The sequence below is a fragment of the Galleria mellonella genome, unplaced genomic scaffold, assembly GCF_026898425.1.
Source record: "Galleria mellonella isolate WM207_F2 unplaced genomic scaffold, CSIRO_AGI_GalMel_v1 utg352, whole genome shotgun sequence".
In the NCBI taxonomy this organism is placed as follows: domain Eukaryota; kingdom Metazoa; phylum Arthropoda; class Insecta; order Lepidoptera; family Pyralidae; genus Galleria; species Galleria mellonella.
This window is the reverse complement of record NW_026442084.1, coordinates 2036207-2056453: the sequence shown is the minus strand read 5'-3', so window position 1 is coordinate 2056453 and position 20247 is coordinate 2036207. Positions and strand designations below refer to the sequence as shown.

Below are 20247 nucleotides of genomic sequence, written 5' to 3'. Positions count from 1 at the left end.
TTTCTAGCTACTACCAGAGGGAGACTTTGTATAAAAGTTGATTGCTTGGGTACATCTGTCCTATTCGTGTTTCTACCATGAAGCAGTTGTGTTTGCATGGCTGTGTTTCGGTTTGAAGGGTGGGATATGGCATGAATTTACAGAATACAGAGGAATAACACCTTAGTCCTCAGGAATGGCAACGCATGGGGGTATCATGGGCGAAACAGTATACTCTGTTATGTCCATGGTACTGCTCATGTCTATAGGCGACGGTTACCACTTTCCATCAAGTTGGCCGTCAGCTTGTTTGCTATTCTAAGTTGTATAAAAAAAAATAAAAATAAAAAACCAACATTGATGTTAATGTTGACAGAATTGTAATAGATAAATTAATGAAAAAGTAATAAAATAACAAAATAATAACAATAATACAGTTATTTTGTTTCAAAAAATATTTTGCAATCTCAATGGATTTAGTCATTTTTATTGACCTAGATCCTATTTAGTTAGAACAGCCCTAGTCTAAATGACGTATGTAAAACTTTTTACATAATAAAAACAATACATTAAAATTTAAATATATATTGTTTCATTTGACTTTGAAATCGATTATCCGGATTTTAGATTATACGGAATACACCTGGTTTTATCTGATTCGGATAATCAAGATTTTACTGTATCTATAATTGTGGTTGTTTTTATTTATTTATTTATTTATTACATCCACTGGGTGAGCCTTACAGTCCCCCAATACGCCCACCCAGGAAATCATGAATACAACAACATATAAAAAAAGGAATATTACACATATATAACAAGAATAATATAAAAAGACTTAAATAAAAACGTCTGAACACAAATACTCTGTGGTCACCCGACGAAACTCCAGCAAGTTTTTTTTTTTTTTTTATAACAACATAAGTACAATACAATTGGTATGCAGGTTACCTACAAGTTAGTGCTCACATACCCTTGGCATTAACAGACATTACAACAGACAAACAAAAAACTATAGGCATCAATCAGCATTATAAATGAGTTAAACATATTTTATTAGTCTTAGCTCTAGAAGAATTTAAATGTTACATCTAAAATGATATCCGTATTTTAACATGTGTCTACCTATCTACACGGTCTAGTAACAACTTTAAGGATATATTTAAGTATTCCTGTTCAACACGTTTGATTTAATAACGTTAACATTGGGGGGAAAGGGATTGTTAGTAATGGAGACTGAGAATCCCATTGCTAGCAATATACCCAACCAGGTCGACCACCTCGCGGTTCCCCCTGGAAACTATCATGATTAATTCCTGATGAATTCATCATGATGGGCTAACTGGCCTGTTTTTATTCTCATCTATCACCCGTCACTGATGCTCCGCCAGCGTATCCCGTTAGCGCAGGCGGGGTTACCATACCATTTTCACTCATTAAAAAAAGCATAGGGCTCCCCCATAAAGGAGGGTTGTTGCCACGCTTGGAAGTCGGATTTAAAAACGTAGTTAGATTTAATTAAAATTACAATAAAACACAACGTACAATATAAGTAAGCTTAAGGCTAGATGAACATATCAATTACGAGTAGTAGCGTAAATAGCTCTCAATTTGGAGAATGTTTTTGTGATAATCCTACAAAACTTGGTCACGTTTAAGTTTTATAGACTATAATGACTTACCAAGTGCGTAACGTATTGTTAGTTGATTCTGCAACTCGATGTTACTGAAGATCCCCCACGTGGATTTACCCTCGGGGATCGGGTTGTTCCGGATCCATCCGCCGCACGCGAACTCGTAGAAGTCATTACAAGGATCTTGGGTCTCGTCCAATGCCCTGATCACTTCACTTGCTGTGTAAATACACGAACTGGACAGGCACACGCTGGATGCTTCTGAAAATAATTTAAATACAATGTTTAAGATATATGCGATGCTTTCCAGAGGGGGGCACGTGGAGGTTGACCTAATAAGGTATGTTGCTAGCAATGGGGCTGCTATTACTAACAATCCCTTTCTCCCTGATGTGATTTTTTTTTATTGAGTGATAATGAAATGGTAACCCCGCCTGCGCTATCGGAATACGCTGGCGGGATACCAGTGAGGGGTGACAGATAGGAATGAAAAGGCAAAAAGACAAAAAGTCAGTTAGCCCAGCGCGATGAATTCTACTGGAATTAACCACGACGGTTTCCAGGGGGAACCACGTGAAAGTCGACCTGATAAGGTTGATTGCTAGCAATGGGTCAATTAGGTTCCATTACTAACAATCCCTTCCTCCTCCCCTCTGATGTGAATTTAGGTGAAGTAAAATTAAACGTGAAGTGAGTTGCGAAATAAGTTCGCAACTGTATAGAATAGAATAGAATAGATGGTCGTTGTAGGCATACAATATTATTGCCCTAGCAGAACACATAACGGCCCTACGAATCGGCGACAGATGTCTTAATGCGAGCTATAAAAGCAATTGCCGAGTTGGGTGCGTCCGCCTACTCCCTCCTCCTATTTTCCATTGTTTATTTCAATATCAACGAGATACACTTAGAGGGCCTCGATGACCTTACTAATATAACAAATTTGTGACTAGATAAGTAAAATAAAAGTAAATATAAAAGTAAAAATAATACTTTTTTAAAATTTGTCTGCTTGTCTGATGAACCTTGACTTCGGCTTGTTAGTCTAGTGATTTAATACACTACATTACGAGTACTTTCCAATGGTTTTGATCCCCGCACCTTACAAATAATTGTATGTATGAGTATGTGCTTGTATGGGTCTGGGTGTTTTTTATGTATAACATGTATATACATATCATCATCATAATCTCAACCATTGTCTGTCCACTACTTAACATAGGCCTCCCCCATAGACTGTCATAAGGAACGGTAAAAGTGCATTTGCATATGTATGTACATATTCAAAAAATATATTTAATTATATTTATTATTTGTCTAGTACACAATAGTAAAAGTTTTGCTTAGATAAGAACTAGATGGCGCTGTGTTACATTTCCAGTATTTTTTTAATGACAAATAAATACGTATATCTATTTCCTTACCTTTTGGTTCTGGTTGATAACAGGGCGGTACTGGTAGGTAAGAAGGGCCTCTCATAGCAAGAAGGAGGGATGTGGTGAGAAGCACGGCTAGAAGAAGGGCAGCTATCAGGATCAAAAGCACCCGCTCCAACTTCGTACGCTGGTGCCATCCTATGAACGACACGCCCTGGAATAGAATTACACTATTTTATTAAACTTTTACATAAAAAATGTGATAATTTTTAAAGTAGATATGTAATTGGATTTAAATATCGATAATATATAATACGTTAAATATTTTGAACACCCTTTTTTATGATTCTATCGTCCAATGTACAATACAATTGCAGCTGAGAAGAATGACCAAAAAGAAACTCAGGTGTTGATTTTTTTTTTCAAAGAATATATATATATATATATATATATATATATATATATATATATATATATATATATATATATATATATATATATATATATATATATATATATATTTAATTTTAAAATTTAATGAAAATGTAATCGAGTTTTATTAAAAATATTACAGAGCCGAACTCTCTCTAAAGAAGATCAGTAAAATTAGAACAATCAATTGATTAGTTTTTTTTTTTTTTTTATAACATATAACATGTTTTGATTATAATCGGGTCAGTTATTTGTTTATTTCTATGAAATAGATTATAGTAACCTATAATAGTTTACAAAAGTTAAACATCTATCACTTTTCTAGCGCTTCTGCGTAAATCGATATATATATAAAAAAAAGTAGCTCTTTAGTTCTTGTTAGCCGTATGTCGATTTATGTTTATTACCTACACGGTTGATTGATCATGCAATTAATTTATAAGTCGAAAACGTCAGCTGTTTCCTTGTGGCCAGAAAAATTTCAATAGCGTGTGCTCTATAGTGATTTGGAGCTAAAAATACAGTGAGTGTAGAAAGTATTCGTACACCTAGGGTTGTAATAAAAAAAATACGAATTTGATAGACTTTCTTTTATTTATCTAATTTAAATCAATACTATTAAATATTTTAACATTCCCGCACTTTATTTATGATAATTTTTGTTTTTTAATAAAAAAAATTATACAACATAAAAATATTTTTACGTTAACTAAGCAAATAATGACAAACAAAAAGTATTCGTACACTTATAAAATTTATAAGTAAATGAATATAAAAAAAATATTTTGTTGGACTACCGTTAGCATTGATGATAGTTTGGAGTCTCTGCGGCATCGAATCAACTAGTTTGAAAATATAAGAAGACGGTATCAATGCCCATTCTTCGCGAAGCGCAATTTTTAGTGTTTCTTTACTCGAAATTGGTCGATTTCGAATTTTATTATCGAGATAATCCCACACATGCTCTATAATATTAATATCAGGTGATTGAGGAGGAATCTCTAGGTATTTTGGAGCGTTAAACAGGATCCATGCTTTAGTATTCCATGCTTTATGTTTAGGGTCATTATCTTGTAAAAATATCCAATTATTGTTAAAACCCATTTGAGCTGCACTAGAGAGAAGATTCTCTTTTAAAATATTAATATACGTTTTGTAATCCCTAATTCCATCAATAAATGCAAGTTTTCCCACCCCAAAAGCACTCATGCAACCCCATACAAATACTGACCCACCACCGTGTTTTACCGTTGGACATAAATTTTCTTTCTTATATTCCATATTAGGTTTTTTCCATACCATATGATGTCCATCCGATTTGAAAATATTATATTTTGATTCATCTGAGTAAATAACAGTTTGCCAAAAATGATTTTTTTCATTAATATATTTTTTTGCGAATTCTAATCTTTTTTTTCTATTAATATCATTTACCCAATACTTTTTACGCGCAGTTCTTCCATGATAATCGTTACTACGTAATACGTTCCGAACGGTACTGACAGAAATATGGCAATCATTGATATTATTAATTTCTTGTAACACTCGAGGGGCACTAATTTTTGGATTTTTTTTTTTACACAATTTAAAATTTTCCGATCCAATCGAGGCGTGATTTTTGATGGACGCCCCACCTCTGGGTTTGTTTTTTAGTGTTTTAGTAATAGAAAACCGATCAATTACAGTCTGTACGGTTGAACGTGGTCTATTGACAAATTTTGCAATTTCACATAATGATTTGCATTGATTATGCAAATTAATAATTATTTTTCTCTCCTGTTCACTCGTTTTTTTTGCTTTACGACCCATTTTTGTAACTAAACACGTCTATACTTGTCACGAGTGCAACTAAAACGTCTAATATCTATACCTACGTATTAAAATTTGGCATTGTAGGCATATGAAAAATTCAATTGATTAAATGATTTATACAGAATTTCATTTAAAAAAGAATGAATGTACGAATACTTTTTGTTTGTCATTATTTGCTTAGTTAACGTTAAACTATTTTTATGTTGTATATTTTTTTTTTTTAAAAACTAAAATTATCATAAACAAAGTGCGGGAATGTTAAACTATTTAACAGTATTGATTTAAATTAAATAAATAGAGGAAAATCTATCAAATTCGTATTTTTTTTATTACAACCCTAGGTGTACGAATACTTTTTACACTCACTGTATTTATATTCACATCAGAGGATCGTCACTTTTACACGAATATAAATTATAGATAATAAAATTTATACATGTACCCCCCCCCCCCCTTATTCATAAAGCCTGAATCCTTCTACAAACCAATTTTAACTATTACACTGATTTGTCTCTATCAAATTGGTAATATAGTATAAAAGAAAGAGACAAAACATTGCAATAGCTAAAAAAGGTTTATGAGTTGGACATTTTTATAATAAAGGAATATAAAATATAATCTACATAATTGTAAATATATACTTTATACTTAGATTATATAGATAGAGCATCGAACCTCAAAAATGGGTAAAATTTTTGTCAGTTAATTGCTAAATTGTTGTATATACTTACGCATAAAATGTATCTTGACGTATTATTTAATAAATAAAATTAATGTTTACGCATTAAAAAGATGCAGAAATTATAAGACAAAATAAATATAGAAGTTATAATGAAAACACTCATAACTATTTATCACGCAAAATTGTATGAAAAAGTTAATCAGTTTTTCTCTTATTATGATTATATTATGGAGACACTATCTATATAATCTAAGACTTTATATTAATAAAAAAAATATAATATACTTTTTATTCTGCACATAACGTAAACAATTAAACGTCGTTTTTTCTTGTAATTACAAATAAAATCTTATTATAATAATAATTATACAATTATCTACAAAAATAAATATCCCTTTGTACCGCCATAATTATACAGGGGAAAATGGAAATCGTTAGCACTCTATAAATGGAGTGTTCTATTTATATTTACTGGGTACAGAGGAATAACACCTGAGTCCTCAGGAATGGCAACGCATGGGGGGTATCATGGGCTAAACAGTATACTCTGTTATGTCCATGGTACTGCTCATGTTTATAGGCGATGGTTACTACTTTTTATCAGGTGGACCGTCAGCTTGTTTGCCATTCTAAGTTGTATAAAAAAATAAAATAAAAAAAAAACCAAAGAAACATGGGTCGAAAAATATTTTGACGCTCCTAAACATTTGATAGGTTGCGATGTGCGATCTAGAGAGGGGCCAACTAGATTTTTTTCTAACTCGATTTACCCGAGTTAATACGATGTCTAACTCGAATTGGAACTCTACTCATAGTTGACTCGACTCGGTACCTACTTGCGACGTTTAAACCAAGCAGTAGATCTAATACTTACTCCGTATTAACAAAGTAGTTTGTATTAACTGAAGAATATAATTTTGTAAATATATTTAAAAAAAAACCTTTAGTCTTGGTAAAATGACTACCTATGAATATAGTAAATTATACCTATTATCATAGTAAAATAAGTGTTAAGTAAACCAACAAAACTTACATCTCATTGAGTAGTATATAACTAAACTGTAGATAAAAAAAGAATAATGAGTCTACTGGGAAAGGCTTATCCAGAGCCAGGGGACTACAGATATCTTAAACCGCGGGATATCGTTAAGGTAATACACAGGATCTATAAAATAATGGTATAAGGCAGGGGGAAGCACAAAAGATCCCGATGGGTCGACGTGTAATGGCTTAGCTGACCCCACATGCGAATAAAAGATATCCTGTAGAAACTTTCAAAGTATGTTTGAATTTAACCGACAGTTTTGTTAGGTATTGACACAGACCATTTGTTGTTCAAAACCCTTTCAAGAGAAATGTTGTTTTTGATATGTATAGAGATAGTCTAAACAAGCCAAAACTAAAACAATACATGTTAGCAATCAGAGATAACAATCGTGCCGTGTTCTAAATTGAAATTATCGCCATCTATTGATATTAAAATAAACTAGTCGTGGTAAGGTACTTATTTATTCCTAAAATTTTGAGTGCCTGTTTAATGTTATATTTATTTAAACAGGCAATTTATTATATATATTTGAGAAAATTTCAAAAAAAAAAAATAAGAAGGAATCCTCTTATAACAATTATACCCTCTTTTATCGGCTACATACAACTACTTTAAAACAAAGAGAAAATTGTCTATACTTATTCTTTACTAGTATTTATTTTGGAACTAAAATTTCTACATAAATATTTACAATTTCCACATAATAAAACATAGAATTATTTTTTTACTAACACAACTATGGAAACTTATTTATAAAATCGTCAAACCACTATTAAACCAATTTTGGCTAGTGAACTGTTTTGTCTCTTTCTTCTACATTAAATTCTCAATTTGAAAGAAAGTAACAAAATAGTGCAATTATTAATATAGGTTTTAGTTTTTATGTATAAGAGAATTTTTTTATACACAATAATGGTATGGAACACCGCCTGCGCTAACGGTGGACACTGGTTAGGTACCAATGAGTGATGATTGATGAAAAGGCAAGTCAGTAAGCCCAATGTGATGAATTTACTTGGAACTGAGCACGATAGTTTTCAACGAGATCCACGGTTCGTCGCACTGACAGGGTATATTGCTAGCAATGAAACTACTGTATAAGAGGGTTAGGATAAACTAAATTTTTACGTTTCTCTATACGCTAACCGCACACAACAGACGAGATATAATATATGTTTATTTAAACCGCTTTCATAATAAAAACCATTTGAAATACAGTAAAATAGTAAACGAATACTATCCAATAGCATCCAACCTCTATAAACGTTCATTACACTGCTTGGTAATTGAAAACTGGCTATTGTCGCCTTAACTTCAACCCTCTGCAAGCAGAACAGCGTTGGAGGGTTGAGCTGTTTTATTATATCACTTTGTATAGAAATGGGAATAATACCTCGTTACTAGAGGGTTCAATTTATCTAAATACGTTTATTGTACCCCCTGAGACAGAAATAAGCAAGTAATGCTGGCAAAATGAAACAGTATTTTGGATTGTACTATTATGGAATGGTGTACCCATTTTTTTTTTATACCACTGAGGTGGCAAACAAGCATACGGCCCACCTGATGGTAAGCGGTTACCGTAGCCTATGAACGCCTGCAATACCAGAGGTATTTCGCGCGCGTTGCCGACCCTGAAGAAACCTCTTTACCCCCCTTTTGAAGAACCCCATGCTGTAGTCTCTTGGGAAAACCTCGGCAGGGAGCTCATTCCATAACCTGAGTTTTCGTGAGAGAAAGCATCTCTGAAACCGCGTTGTACGCGACCATTTAGGCTGTAAGGTATGAGGGTGAACTCCCTGTCGATGGCGAGCCGTACGATGATAGAAAGTGGTCGTAGGCATATTGAATAATTCCTCTGAACACAATCCAAAAATAAGTGTACCCACTTATGCTAGCATACAATCATTTTACCCGTTGAACATAAGCTTTACCCATAAGAGAAGTTTTGCCATCCCTCATCCATTAAGTTCTCTTAGTCACTTCTTACGACATCCACAGGAAAACAAGAGGTGGCTTATTCTATGCCGGGACCACACAGCCTATATTAATAGCATACAATGACAGGGTCCTATTGATATTTATTTAACGTTTTATTGCACCAAAACATAAAAATAAACAATGGCATATAAACAATTCAACTGAAATACAGTAGCGTGGAGTACAGATCAAAATATACATATAAAGGTACAAGAGGCGGTATTATCGGTAGGGCAATCTCTTACAGACAACCTTCGGTTAAAGGAGAACACATAGAAGTGGGTATGTGACGCAAGAGTTTAGATCAATAATTTTTAAGTATAATGCACAAAAATATCAAATACATATTGTTTATTAGACTACTTATTACAACGAATAGTACATACTACATATACATACACATAAATATATACATAACACAGACTAGATAATGAAAAAAGACAGGTCAGTTTCTGTTGTCTTTAAACTTAATCAGTTTACAGATTTTTTGCATATTATATATTTGCATCCCATATTGGACCCATATTTAAATTTTCATGCAACTTCAAATGGCAATCAAGTTGACAATCGATTTAACAGTAACTAAGCATCACTGATATCACAGAATAGAGTGAGAAGGTGGTGATACCCTTCATGTTTCTCTGTTTCTAAAGATTAAGGTGTTACGTCTCAATATACTGTCATTTCAATCGTTACGGTAGTAGCAGATCTTTTCGGAGCTTAAAATTAAAGTGTTTAACAATAAGAAAAGTTGGTGTAGAATTGGCAAAGATATAATAAAAAATACAGTCCAAAACCTTTTTGTTGTTCACATAAAAAATAAAACGATTCTCAGACCATCATTCGTTTATGACCTAATTAAAAGCCCGAGTGTATCAAAGAACATCTATCGAATGACAATTCACATGCGTACGTTTACAATCAGATGGTTGTGTTCACCAGTAAACAGTGCCAGATGCTTCCATATGGCCCATATGTAGTCGTATCACGTAGTGACGTATGGGAATCGATACCGAAACTGTCAAGACCAAAGCAAACTACGCTAACGTAAGCCATCTGGGGGGATAGGGATTGTTAGTTACGGAGTTTAGCAGCCCCATTGCTAGCAATAAACCCTGTCAGGTCGACTTTCACACGATACCGCGTGGAAAACATCGTGGTAGATTCTTGAATTCGTCACGATACTTTCATTCCTTCTGCTTTCATTCTCATCTCTTACTGGTGTCCACCAGCATATATCGATAGCGCAGGCGAGGCATCAATTTCATTTACATCCATTAAAAAAAAGTAAGCCAATTGGTAGATAAAAGAGAGAAAAGATTCTTGACAATGGTGATAATGGGATCTAACGATAAACATACTAGCAATACACAATGCCTAATCGAGGTTCACGCAGTACCCGCTGGAAAACATCGTGGTTAATTCCTGGCAAACTCACCTTGATGGCCTAATTGACTAGACTTCTGCCTCACCTATCGCTCACTCGCGCAGGTAGGATCATCATCTCATATCTTTAAAATATGTATATACCTGCTTTATTCATAAAAATGTAAAAAGTGTCATAAACCTATTTTAGCTTTTGAACTATTTTGTCTCTTTCTTTTACATTAAATTCCTAATTTGAAAGGAAGTAACAAAACAGTGTAATAGTTAAAGTAGATTTGTAGAAGGTTTTAGATTTTATGAATATGGGGGAATAGTCATTTACATTGCTATTAACCAATGTCGCATGAGATTTTTTTTTTTTATAAAACGAGGATTTATCTAACTGTTTGTTTTTTATAGGACGGGAATAGCATTTAAAGATACGGTTCACCCGGTGGTAAGCAACCAACGAAACCCATCAACTTCTGGAACATTAGAAAGGCTTCACTCGCGCTTAGCGCCATCACAGCGTTGAAGATAATTCAGTAATTAATTACCGCCATAGAAATAACAAGTAAGTAAACTGCTTTACAGTAGACTTATTATGATTTATAAAGACAAAGGTAACTATAGAAAGTAAGTTGAAAATTTTAAAGTTGAAAACATAAATACTTCTTAAAGAGTATACTCTGTTATGTACATGGTACTACTCATGTCTATAGGCGACTGTTATCACTTTCCATCAGGTGGGCTGTCAACTTGTTCGCCATTCTAAGTTGCATCAAAAAAAAATCTGCAGGACTTGACTGTGTCCCTTAACTTTCTAAACTAGGTTTACAATTATGTTTTTGATCGCATCACATACTCATGCTCGATAGTTGAATGCTATATTTTTTACTGTTGTGATTAAAATATCACCACTATGATTTTTAAATTTATTTTTAACAGAAAATATTTTCTGCTTTCTTTCATATTATCTCTTTTGAGATTCCAATTCTAAACTGTCAGTTTTACTAAGTATCTTCAAGACTTAACCTTGAAAAGCGAAATCGGTCAGCTATTTATTGTAACAAATTGTTAAAGAGTACAAATGTAGTAATTAACATACACATCAATTCTCAAATTACCTGCACTTAGACAGAAATTAGGAAACATGTTTATTTACATAAAAAAAAATATGTAGTCAGTACTCACAATGATCAGCTTAGACATTGCAATGGGACAATTATCCGAACTAACGTGCACTTATGTCGATCGCTAACTGTAACAGCAAGATGCATTGTGCCACGATGAGGTACTCAGGTACCTATGAGTGCCCTGACATCACCCCGTTATACTATTCTATTGTGAATTGATCACTGTATGATTTAATAGTTGTGATGCAAATTGAAGACGTATTTATAGACTAGATACTGTCCGAGATACTCATTCAATTTATGGACCAGATTGTTATTTATCTATACAGGTTAAAATCAAAATGGCATTCTTTTAAGGAAGCGAGTGTTCTGCTAAGGCAATTGAAGAACATTATAATATGAGTAATATAAAATATGAGTCGTAAATGAACAAAAGCTTTCGAATCTTCTATACAGCGTGTCCAGCTGTTAATTTACTATGAGTGATTTTCAATTTATTATCATGCCATTTAGACAAAATATCCGATTTCACCAATAGAACCCACTCTTAAATAGTGAAACCCGATGTAAACAGAAGTAATCAAGTGCCAACGATCTAATTCCGAATTTATTTGGACCTATTTGTACCCAAACATCGCGCAAACTATAAAGCACATTCACACCGAAACCAAGCCCCTAGCTAGATGAAGAGAGATATTTTGTTCGTCATAAATCCTGCCGTAAAGAGTCAAAACGACCAAATAGTACGGATTTGATGTCACTTTTTCTTGATTTTATCATTTATTTATATTATTTCAGCCGTTAACTGTCCACTGCTGGACATAAGCCTTCTCCATAAGGGGAGTTTTGCCAGTCGTTGCCACGCTTGGCAGGCGGGTTGGCAACCGCAGTTAGACTTTTAGAGATGTTTTAAAAGGGACGTTGCTGCCTATCCCTCTCTGTACCTTAGTCGACTCTTACGACACCCAAGAGAAAGGAAGAGGTGGCCTATTCTATGCTGGGACTACACGGCGATTTTATCATTACAAAAATAAATTACATTAAAAATAAAATAAAAAATAAGATTCCTTCTTGGTACCTGAAATTTTAAGTACGAATATAATCAAATTGTAGCTAATCGATATCTATATATGGGAGATATTTAAGAAAAAACAATATTATAATATTATATATTGTCAAATACGGTACACGTCATTAAGTGGTAGTATTGTTTAATAAATTACCTGTCCAGTTAAAAATTATTCATAATGTCAATACCTTTAATATTAAACTACGAACCCTTTTATTGGAAAAACATTATTCCGTTAATGACTTTTGTTCTAGTGATTAACGTAAATATTAGAATCGAATATAAATTGACATATATATTATTGACACACAATTCAGACACAATGTACATTGTTTTTTTTTTTTTTTTGTTTCAATGACTAATACAGTTGTTTACTTTTCGCGTTCTTTGCAAAAGATCTTGTCTAAAAGAAACTACTAAAACTATATCCCTGATCGTATACGAGTATGTTGCTTCTAATTGTCGATATCAGTTACAGGATTATTTTACGAACGTCACTGTTTCCACAGTCCATATGAGAATAATATTTGATTGAGCTCAACAAATAGCGTAACAATAAACCAATATAGGAACGTTCTATTTGTACTCGTCCAATAGAATAAAGAAAATTAATATATTATATGTAACAGTTTGGGTGAATATCTATATCAACCATACTTAAATAGGTATAGCAATACAGAAAGGACAGTTAAATGTTTCATATAATTATTATAATATTATATTATCCATATATATTTTATTTATCTTACTAAAATAATAATATTGTAACTACACAACTACACGATTTTTCTCAAATATCTCCCTTGTACTGAACATGGGAGATATTTGAGAAAATAATATAAGAAGTATTAATAAGAGCAATAGATGCCAAAACATTTATTTTTAGGAACTTTGTCTATCTGTCTATCTAAGTATTTAATTAGGTATTACGCAAAAATTACTGCACCAAATTGCATGCGGTTTTCATAGTTGTATTTGTGAAGGTTTAACTTAAAATTTTCATCTCGATACGACGTCTAGGTCTGCTTTATTGCTTTTCCTGCTTCTGAAATTTACACTTACGAGGTAGTGAGCAAAAAGTACTTAATAATATTTTTTTAACGGATTAAAATGGTAAACTTGTCTGCGCTTTCGGTATGCGCTGGCGGGGTACTAATGGTGAGCAAAAAATTAGTTCACTTCACCATCGTGACCTATTTATGAGGAATTATTCACGAGAGGTTTCAGACAGAAATTGACATTAGCAATGCTGCTGTTAGATTCCATTACCAACAATCCCTTTCTCCCTCTCTAAGATTGATTGTTATAAATTAAGTGAAATTAATTAAGTGAACAAGTACTAGTAGTACTTGTTCACTTAACTGTGAGTTTCTCTACAGTTTACATTTAGTATAGTAAGTTTGCAGTTACCATTTATTAGTTGGTACTTGCTAGCAGTGTATTAACTTGGTTATATTAGATCCCATTTACAATAAAGGAGTAATTTACAATCGGAAACCACGCAAGGCTCACAGTCACGCGACCCTACAATGAGAGTTCATAAAAGTTTTAACCAACTTCGAAAAGTTAAACGTTCTCAAATTGCCTGTGTATATTACGTGATTATTTTTTCTTTGTTTTTATTCAAATAGACTTGTTTACAAGCACTTTTACATCGTAATTTTTTATTTACTGCAGGGTTTGAAAACTTGTTATGTGCTGAGATGAGCCCGCAAAAAAACTTAACAGTCACTCTATTTATATATATTATGAGTACACATATATTTATTCAAATGTACTATCCTTCATACATACCATTAGGTTGCCTAAATCGCCTCTTACGACACCCAAGGAAAAGGAAGGGGTGGCTCATTCTAATGGGATAAGCAGCAGCCTTTCTCTTAAAATGTCACCAAAATCTAACTGCGGTTGCCAACCCGCCTGCCAACCGTGGCAACTATTGGCAAAGCCCCTCCTAATGGGGAAGGCCAATGTTCAGCAGTGAACAGATAATTGCTAATATGATGACGATGATAATGATCCCACCCTTCAAACCGAAACACAGGCAAGCAAACAGAACACCTTCATGGCAGAAACATGAACGAGACAGAGGTATCCAAGCAGACGATTTTTGTATATACATAGGATATCCTTTTGGTATCTTTCATCCTCGAGTCATATAAAAAAATTAATCCGCGAACTTTATACCTTCACGTGTCGTCGCAAGATGGTACGAGCGACAATTGATTCCCGATTGACGTTTCCCGTTCATTAACGACCACTTCGTATGCGAACGTCGCCACACGAATCCATCAAAGCACAGCTGCAACATCTATGGTAGTGTTATCTATGGTTTATTGGTGAGATACGCTCATAAACATTAAATCAAAAGATCTATTATTTATATTAGGAACACCATGTCTCTAAATAAGTATATATGGTGAAATAGATACACATAAATAGACGACGTTTGTACATGGGAGATATTTGAGAAAAATCTATATGAGGGATTAATAAAAGCGAAAAAAAGTTATAATTATGATTTTTAGAAATTTTGTGTGTCTGTATGTATGTTTAATCCGGCGTCAAATAAAAACTATAGAACGAAATTGGATGCGGGATTTACAGTTGTATTCCCGAAGGTCTAACTTAAAAACTGGTTTATGTTTTATGAATATACCATAAAGCTTGTTAGTAATAAATGAGGATTAATATCCTGATTGTTAACAATCCTATGTTACTAGCAATGGGTATCCTAGTCCCCATTCATTGGTGATGATGTTTGTTGATGTTGTAAGATTCGTGTTAATTGTGAAAGTGCTATAGACTTTACATTAGTGACGATGATGATAATGACAGTGAAAAAAAAAATTATAGTGATTATAAACTGTAAAAAAATTGTGAAACCCATTTTTTCGGGTTGAGTTTTTTTTTTCAATTTGTCACTTTCTTTTGTTCTCGGTTATGTTTCTTTCTCATTAGAGTTCGCGGAAATATCCATAAGGATGTCGTAACCCATAAAACAATGTTTTTCAAGGGCTGAAAGCGCCGCTTAAGGAAAAAATGTGCCCTTAACTTTCACCATTTGTTATCTCACGCAGTTCCTTAGAAAAGTACTCGTTCAATTTGAATTACAAAAAGTAAAACCCTCCATTGTTTTAATATGGCTTTACGTTATCAAGGTTGAACCATTCATTCATTATATAAGGATACACATCGTATAGTATTAATAAATGAAATTTTGTATGAATAGATAAATTTTGTGTTACTCTTTCACGCAAAAACTACTGATCCCATTCGAATAAAATTTGGTGTACGGATAGGTTATATCCTAACTTAGAATATATACTGATACACGCAAACAAAGCTGCGGGATGTAACTAGTATATAAAATAAGGAAAATATTACGAACGCAGGCAGGATTACTATTCCATTCTCAGCCATTAAAAAAATTCTATGCGTATAATAATATTTATAGCATAGCTTGTTTTGCTTAGAGCACAATAGAAAAACGAGTGGTTATCATGCAGTCGACTTTTGTCCAAAATCACCTCACATTAGCCAGTTATGCAAAAACTGACATCTCTTAAGGATGTTACAGGTAATGTGGGTATTTTTGGTATAACTATCACCAAATTACAGCCTCCATCTTTTTGAAAATGGGCCAAAAATTTCACGCCGTGTAATTTATGATTGGCTATCCTTATTCAGACCTATTCCAGAATAAACCAGTAATGTTATGAAACAGATCAAAAGCGTTACGTAAACAGTTTCAATGGATAGGAATAAGCGCTTACCTAACGTAGCGACATCAAAATAAACAAAATGACGTCATTGTGGAATACAGGAAACACCCATAGGCATAAGCACGTATTTCCGATGGTTTCCAGTTAAGACCGCGCGGAGGTCGACCCGACAGGGTATATTGCTACCGATGAAAATTATACTCCTCATTTTTTTTTGAAGGTTGAAAATGGAATGGTAACGAGATACGCTGGCGGAGCACCAATGAAGGGAAACAGGCCAGTCAGCCCATCATGATGAATTCATCAGGAATTAACCATGATAGTTTCCTGGGGGAACCGCAAGGAGGTCGACCTGGTTAGGTATATTGCTAGCAATGGGATTCCCAATCTTCATCACTAAGAATCCCTTTCCCCCCCAATCCTCCTCATTACTAACAATAACTCTCCGGGGGAAAGGGATTGTTGGTAATACGGACTACCAGTCCCATTGTTAGCAATATACCCTGTCAGGTCGACCTCCCCGTAATCTCCCTGGAAACCATCGTTCTGAATTCTAGGTGTATTCATCACCATGGGCTAACTGACCTGGCTATTCATTCTCACCTATCATCCCTCACTGGTTTCTCACCAGCGTATGCCGTTTACGCAAGCGGGATTACCATTCCATTATCATCCATTAAAAAAAAACAACAATACCTCTACTAATTAGAATATAGTAATGGGATCTAACTGCCCCATTGTTGGCAACATACCAGACGTATCAGGTTGACTTCCACGCGGTTCCCCCAGGAAACCATTGTCATTAATTATTGATGTATTCGTCATGATGGACCAACGACCTGCTTCATCTTCACCTATTACCCCTTACTGGTATCCCACCAGTGTATAACGATAGCGTAGGTGGGATTACTATTTCATTTTACTCAACCAAAATACTCACAAATGTCTTGTATTTTATTACCATTTATAATTAACTTGTCTTGGAGAAATCTTTAATCCTGTAATAGATAGATAGTTCGAATAACTAATGGCTAGTAATGAGAGCTGACCAGGAAAATCTGCATTTTTTTTTCTGAACAAAGCAAACTCATGCTATAATAATCATCTCAGCCATTATCCGTCCACTGCTGAATATATCCCACCCCCATAGACTGACATAAAGAACGGTCCTGAGCCACCTGTATCCACTGCTCCCTGCAATGTACTTGAGGTCGTCACTCTATCCAGTCGGGTGTCGTACTGCGTTTGCCCGTACGGGATCGCCACTCAAGAACCTTTCTTCTCCCATCGGTTATCGATTCTTCGAACTATGTGACCAGCCTATTGCCACTTCAGCTTGCTTATCCTACGGGCTCTGGCGGTAACTTTGGTTCTTTTGCGGATATCCTCATTTCGGATTCTGTCACGCAAAAAGAAATTCGGAGCATAGCCCTGTCTATAGGGAGGGGAAAGGAATCGTTAGCAATGGAGTTTCACAGCCCCATTGATAGCCCTATTAGGTCGACTTCCACGTGGTTCCCCCTGGCAACCATCGTGAACAATTCTTGTTGAATTCGTCATGATGGGCTAACTGACCTACTTCATTCTCACCTATCATCCTTCACTGGTGCCACGCCCGCTGGTGTATACCGTCAGCGCAGGTGGGGTTACCATTCCATTTTCACCCATAAAAAAAAGGCCTCTCCATAGCCCGTTGAGTAATTTGAAGCTTATGCATACGAGCAATCGTGTATGACTATATTTCGGGTTCCATAAGTCATTACTAACAATATGCACTTAAAGACTTTCGTCTCCAAACTTTGAATTATTTTGGATGAAAAGATATGACGTAGTTTCTCGAACAATCCAATAATAATATGGGCCTCAAAATATTTGTCGGCAAAATCAAATTCTTACTGATATCATAAGAATAAACACTGAGCTATTATCACAAATTTGAAAGTGACTTTTATTTGTTTGTTACCTCTTTAACGACTTAACCAATCATTATAAAATTTGGTATACAAATACTTGAATAATATAAATAAAGCTAAAAATATACTATAGAAAAGACCAACTTCAATTGTGACAAAACCAGTTATTTCGGTATAAAAATTAAACCACTGATCCGATTTTGATAAAATTTCCATGGGACCAATCTGTAAGTATATCCTTTCATATAAATAAAGAATTTTGCAAATTTATTTAGAACTGACGGAGTTATAAGGTAACAAACAAAAAAAAACACAACCGAACGGAGAACGTACTTCTTTTTAAAGACTATATAAGAAAAATATTTATAAAACAAAATATCAACATGTTCGCTGTAAATATCTGTCCTTATTTTTAAATGTATTCACTTTACAAACATCGTAATAAATAAATTAAACCAAAACACGAACAAGACGTGACAAAATATTAATACTATCACATGTTTAGTCAACAACCGGTCAACATTTATCGGAGACAAATATCTCCACTACAATTCTAACTTTAGAATGCAACTTATCTAAATCGTCACGTGCGCATGCGCAAGAGATTACACTCTAAACATGTTATCGGTTAATGATGTCTCATTTGTTATCACCAACTAAAGCTTCGGAAAGTAGGGCGGAGGGGGAAAAGGAATTGTTCGCAATTAACGCTAATGTCCCTCTTAAAACATCTCTAAAACCGTTTGCTGTTATTGCCAATCCGTCTGCCAAGCGTAGCAACTATTGCCAAAACTTTCCTTATGGGGAAAGCTTATGTTCAGCAGTGGACAGTTAAAAGCTGATATGATGAACGCTAACGACGCCATTGCTACCAAAAAACGTCCTCTTGGAAACCATCGTAATTAATTATTCACGATGTGCCACCTCTACTATACCTAATTGATGCCCCATCAGCAGATCAAAGCAGGTGGTAAACTATTATTCGATTTATCACTTACTTTCATTCTTTAAAAAAACTTTAAAAACACTTAATCCTGTTCTACTTCTCATTGACGTTTCACTGTAAAGGACAAATCTCTTCCTCTAGAACAGTGTTTTTCAACCTTTTTTGAGGCACGACACTCCCTAGTATCAAAAAATATTGCGCGACCCTTGACTCTTCGCTTTTATATATATATATTTTACTGCGTTAGTTCTTGTGACTTTTAGAAACCCCCTGAGGAGTCGCGACACATGTTGAAAAACACTGATCTAGAAAAATAATATTTAGTACGTAGTACGTTATACTAAATATACGGAAAATATAAGCTTCACACTTATTATTTATTTATATTAATAGATTATATAACAATGTTTATTCAAACATAAACAAGCAAAAAAGGTTCCACATGCAAATGGAATAACAGGAAAATAAAAAAAATAAGGAAAAACTCAAATATTATTTAGAATAAGCGGAATCAGTCCAAGAAAAAGGACAAAGGACATTAGTTTCAATAATCAAAGAAATTACTACGTATTTGAGTTGTCGAGACACTCGAGCAAAACAGATCGATGTCCAGCATAGATTACGTTTCACGGAACAAACTTGTTTGGATTAAAAAAGTAAGTTCAACTTATACAACTATGTGTGTACATGGCGTACCTAAAAGCATTCACTCCCAGTCAACCATAGGGAATGCGGTACTAGTAATTATATTATATATATATATATATATATATATATATATATATATATATATATATATATATATATATATATATATATATATAAACTAAAATTATATGTATAAACGAATAAATATATATAAAATAAGAATAATGTATGGTAGATACTTCTCTGAATAAGTAAAAAAGCGAGCATGAACGTTTTTCTTTTAAAAGACGGATTAGTATTTATTAGATATATGCGATATATTATTTATTCAAAACTATGTATTATAGATGATGATGATGATGATGATGTATTGGATGGATGATTTTGAATTGATTTAAAATAGAAGGAGGTTCTTAATTCGATTATATTTCTTTTTATGTTTGTTACCTCATAACTCTTTGTTGCATTCGTGTTTTTGGCGTGAAGCAGTGTGTTTGCATGG

The 20247-nt window shown here is 33.9% G+C and overlaps 1 protein-coding gene across 3 annotated transcripts in view; it reads right to left on the bottom strand.

The window, feature by feature from the left end:
- Positions 1-20247, bottom strand: part of LOC113519472 (endothelin-converting enzyme homolog) — a 61824-nt gene that overhangs the window by 16057 nt on the left and 25520 nt on the right. For 2 of the 3 annotated variants that reach the window (XM_052897009.1, XM_052897008.1), the window contains 2 exons: positions 3038-3203; positions 1662-1874 (listed from right to left, as the gene is read on the bottom strand). In XM_052897009.1, coding sequence (XP_052752969.1) covers positions 1662-1874; positions 3038-3203 — 379 coding nt within the window. Of the gene's footprint in view, positions 1-1661; positions 1875-3037; positions 3204-11502; positions 11598-20247 lie in introns of those variants that run through there. The other variant, XM_052897010.1, reaches the window with a different exon arrangement.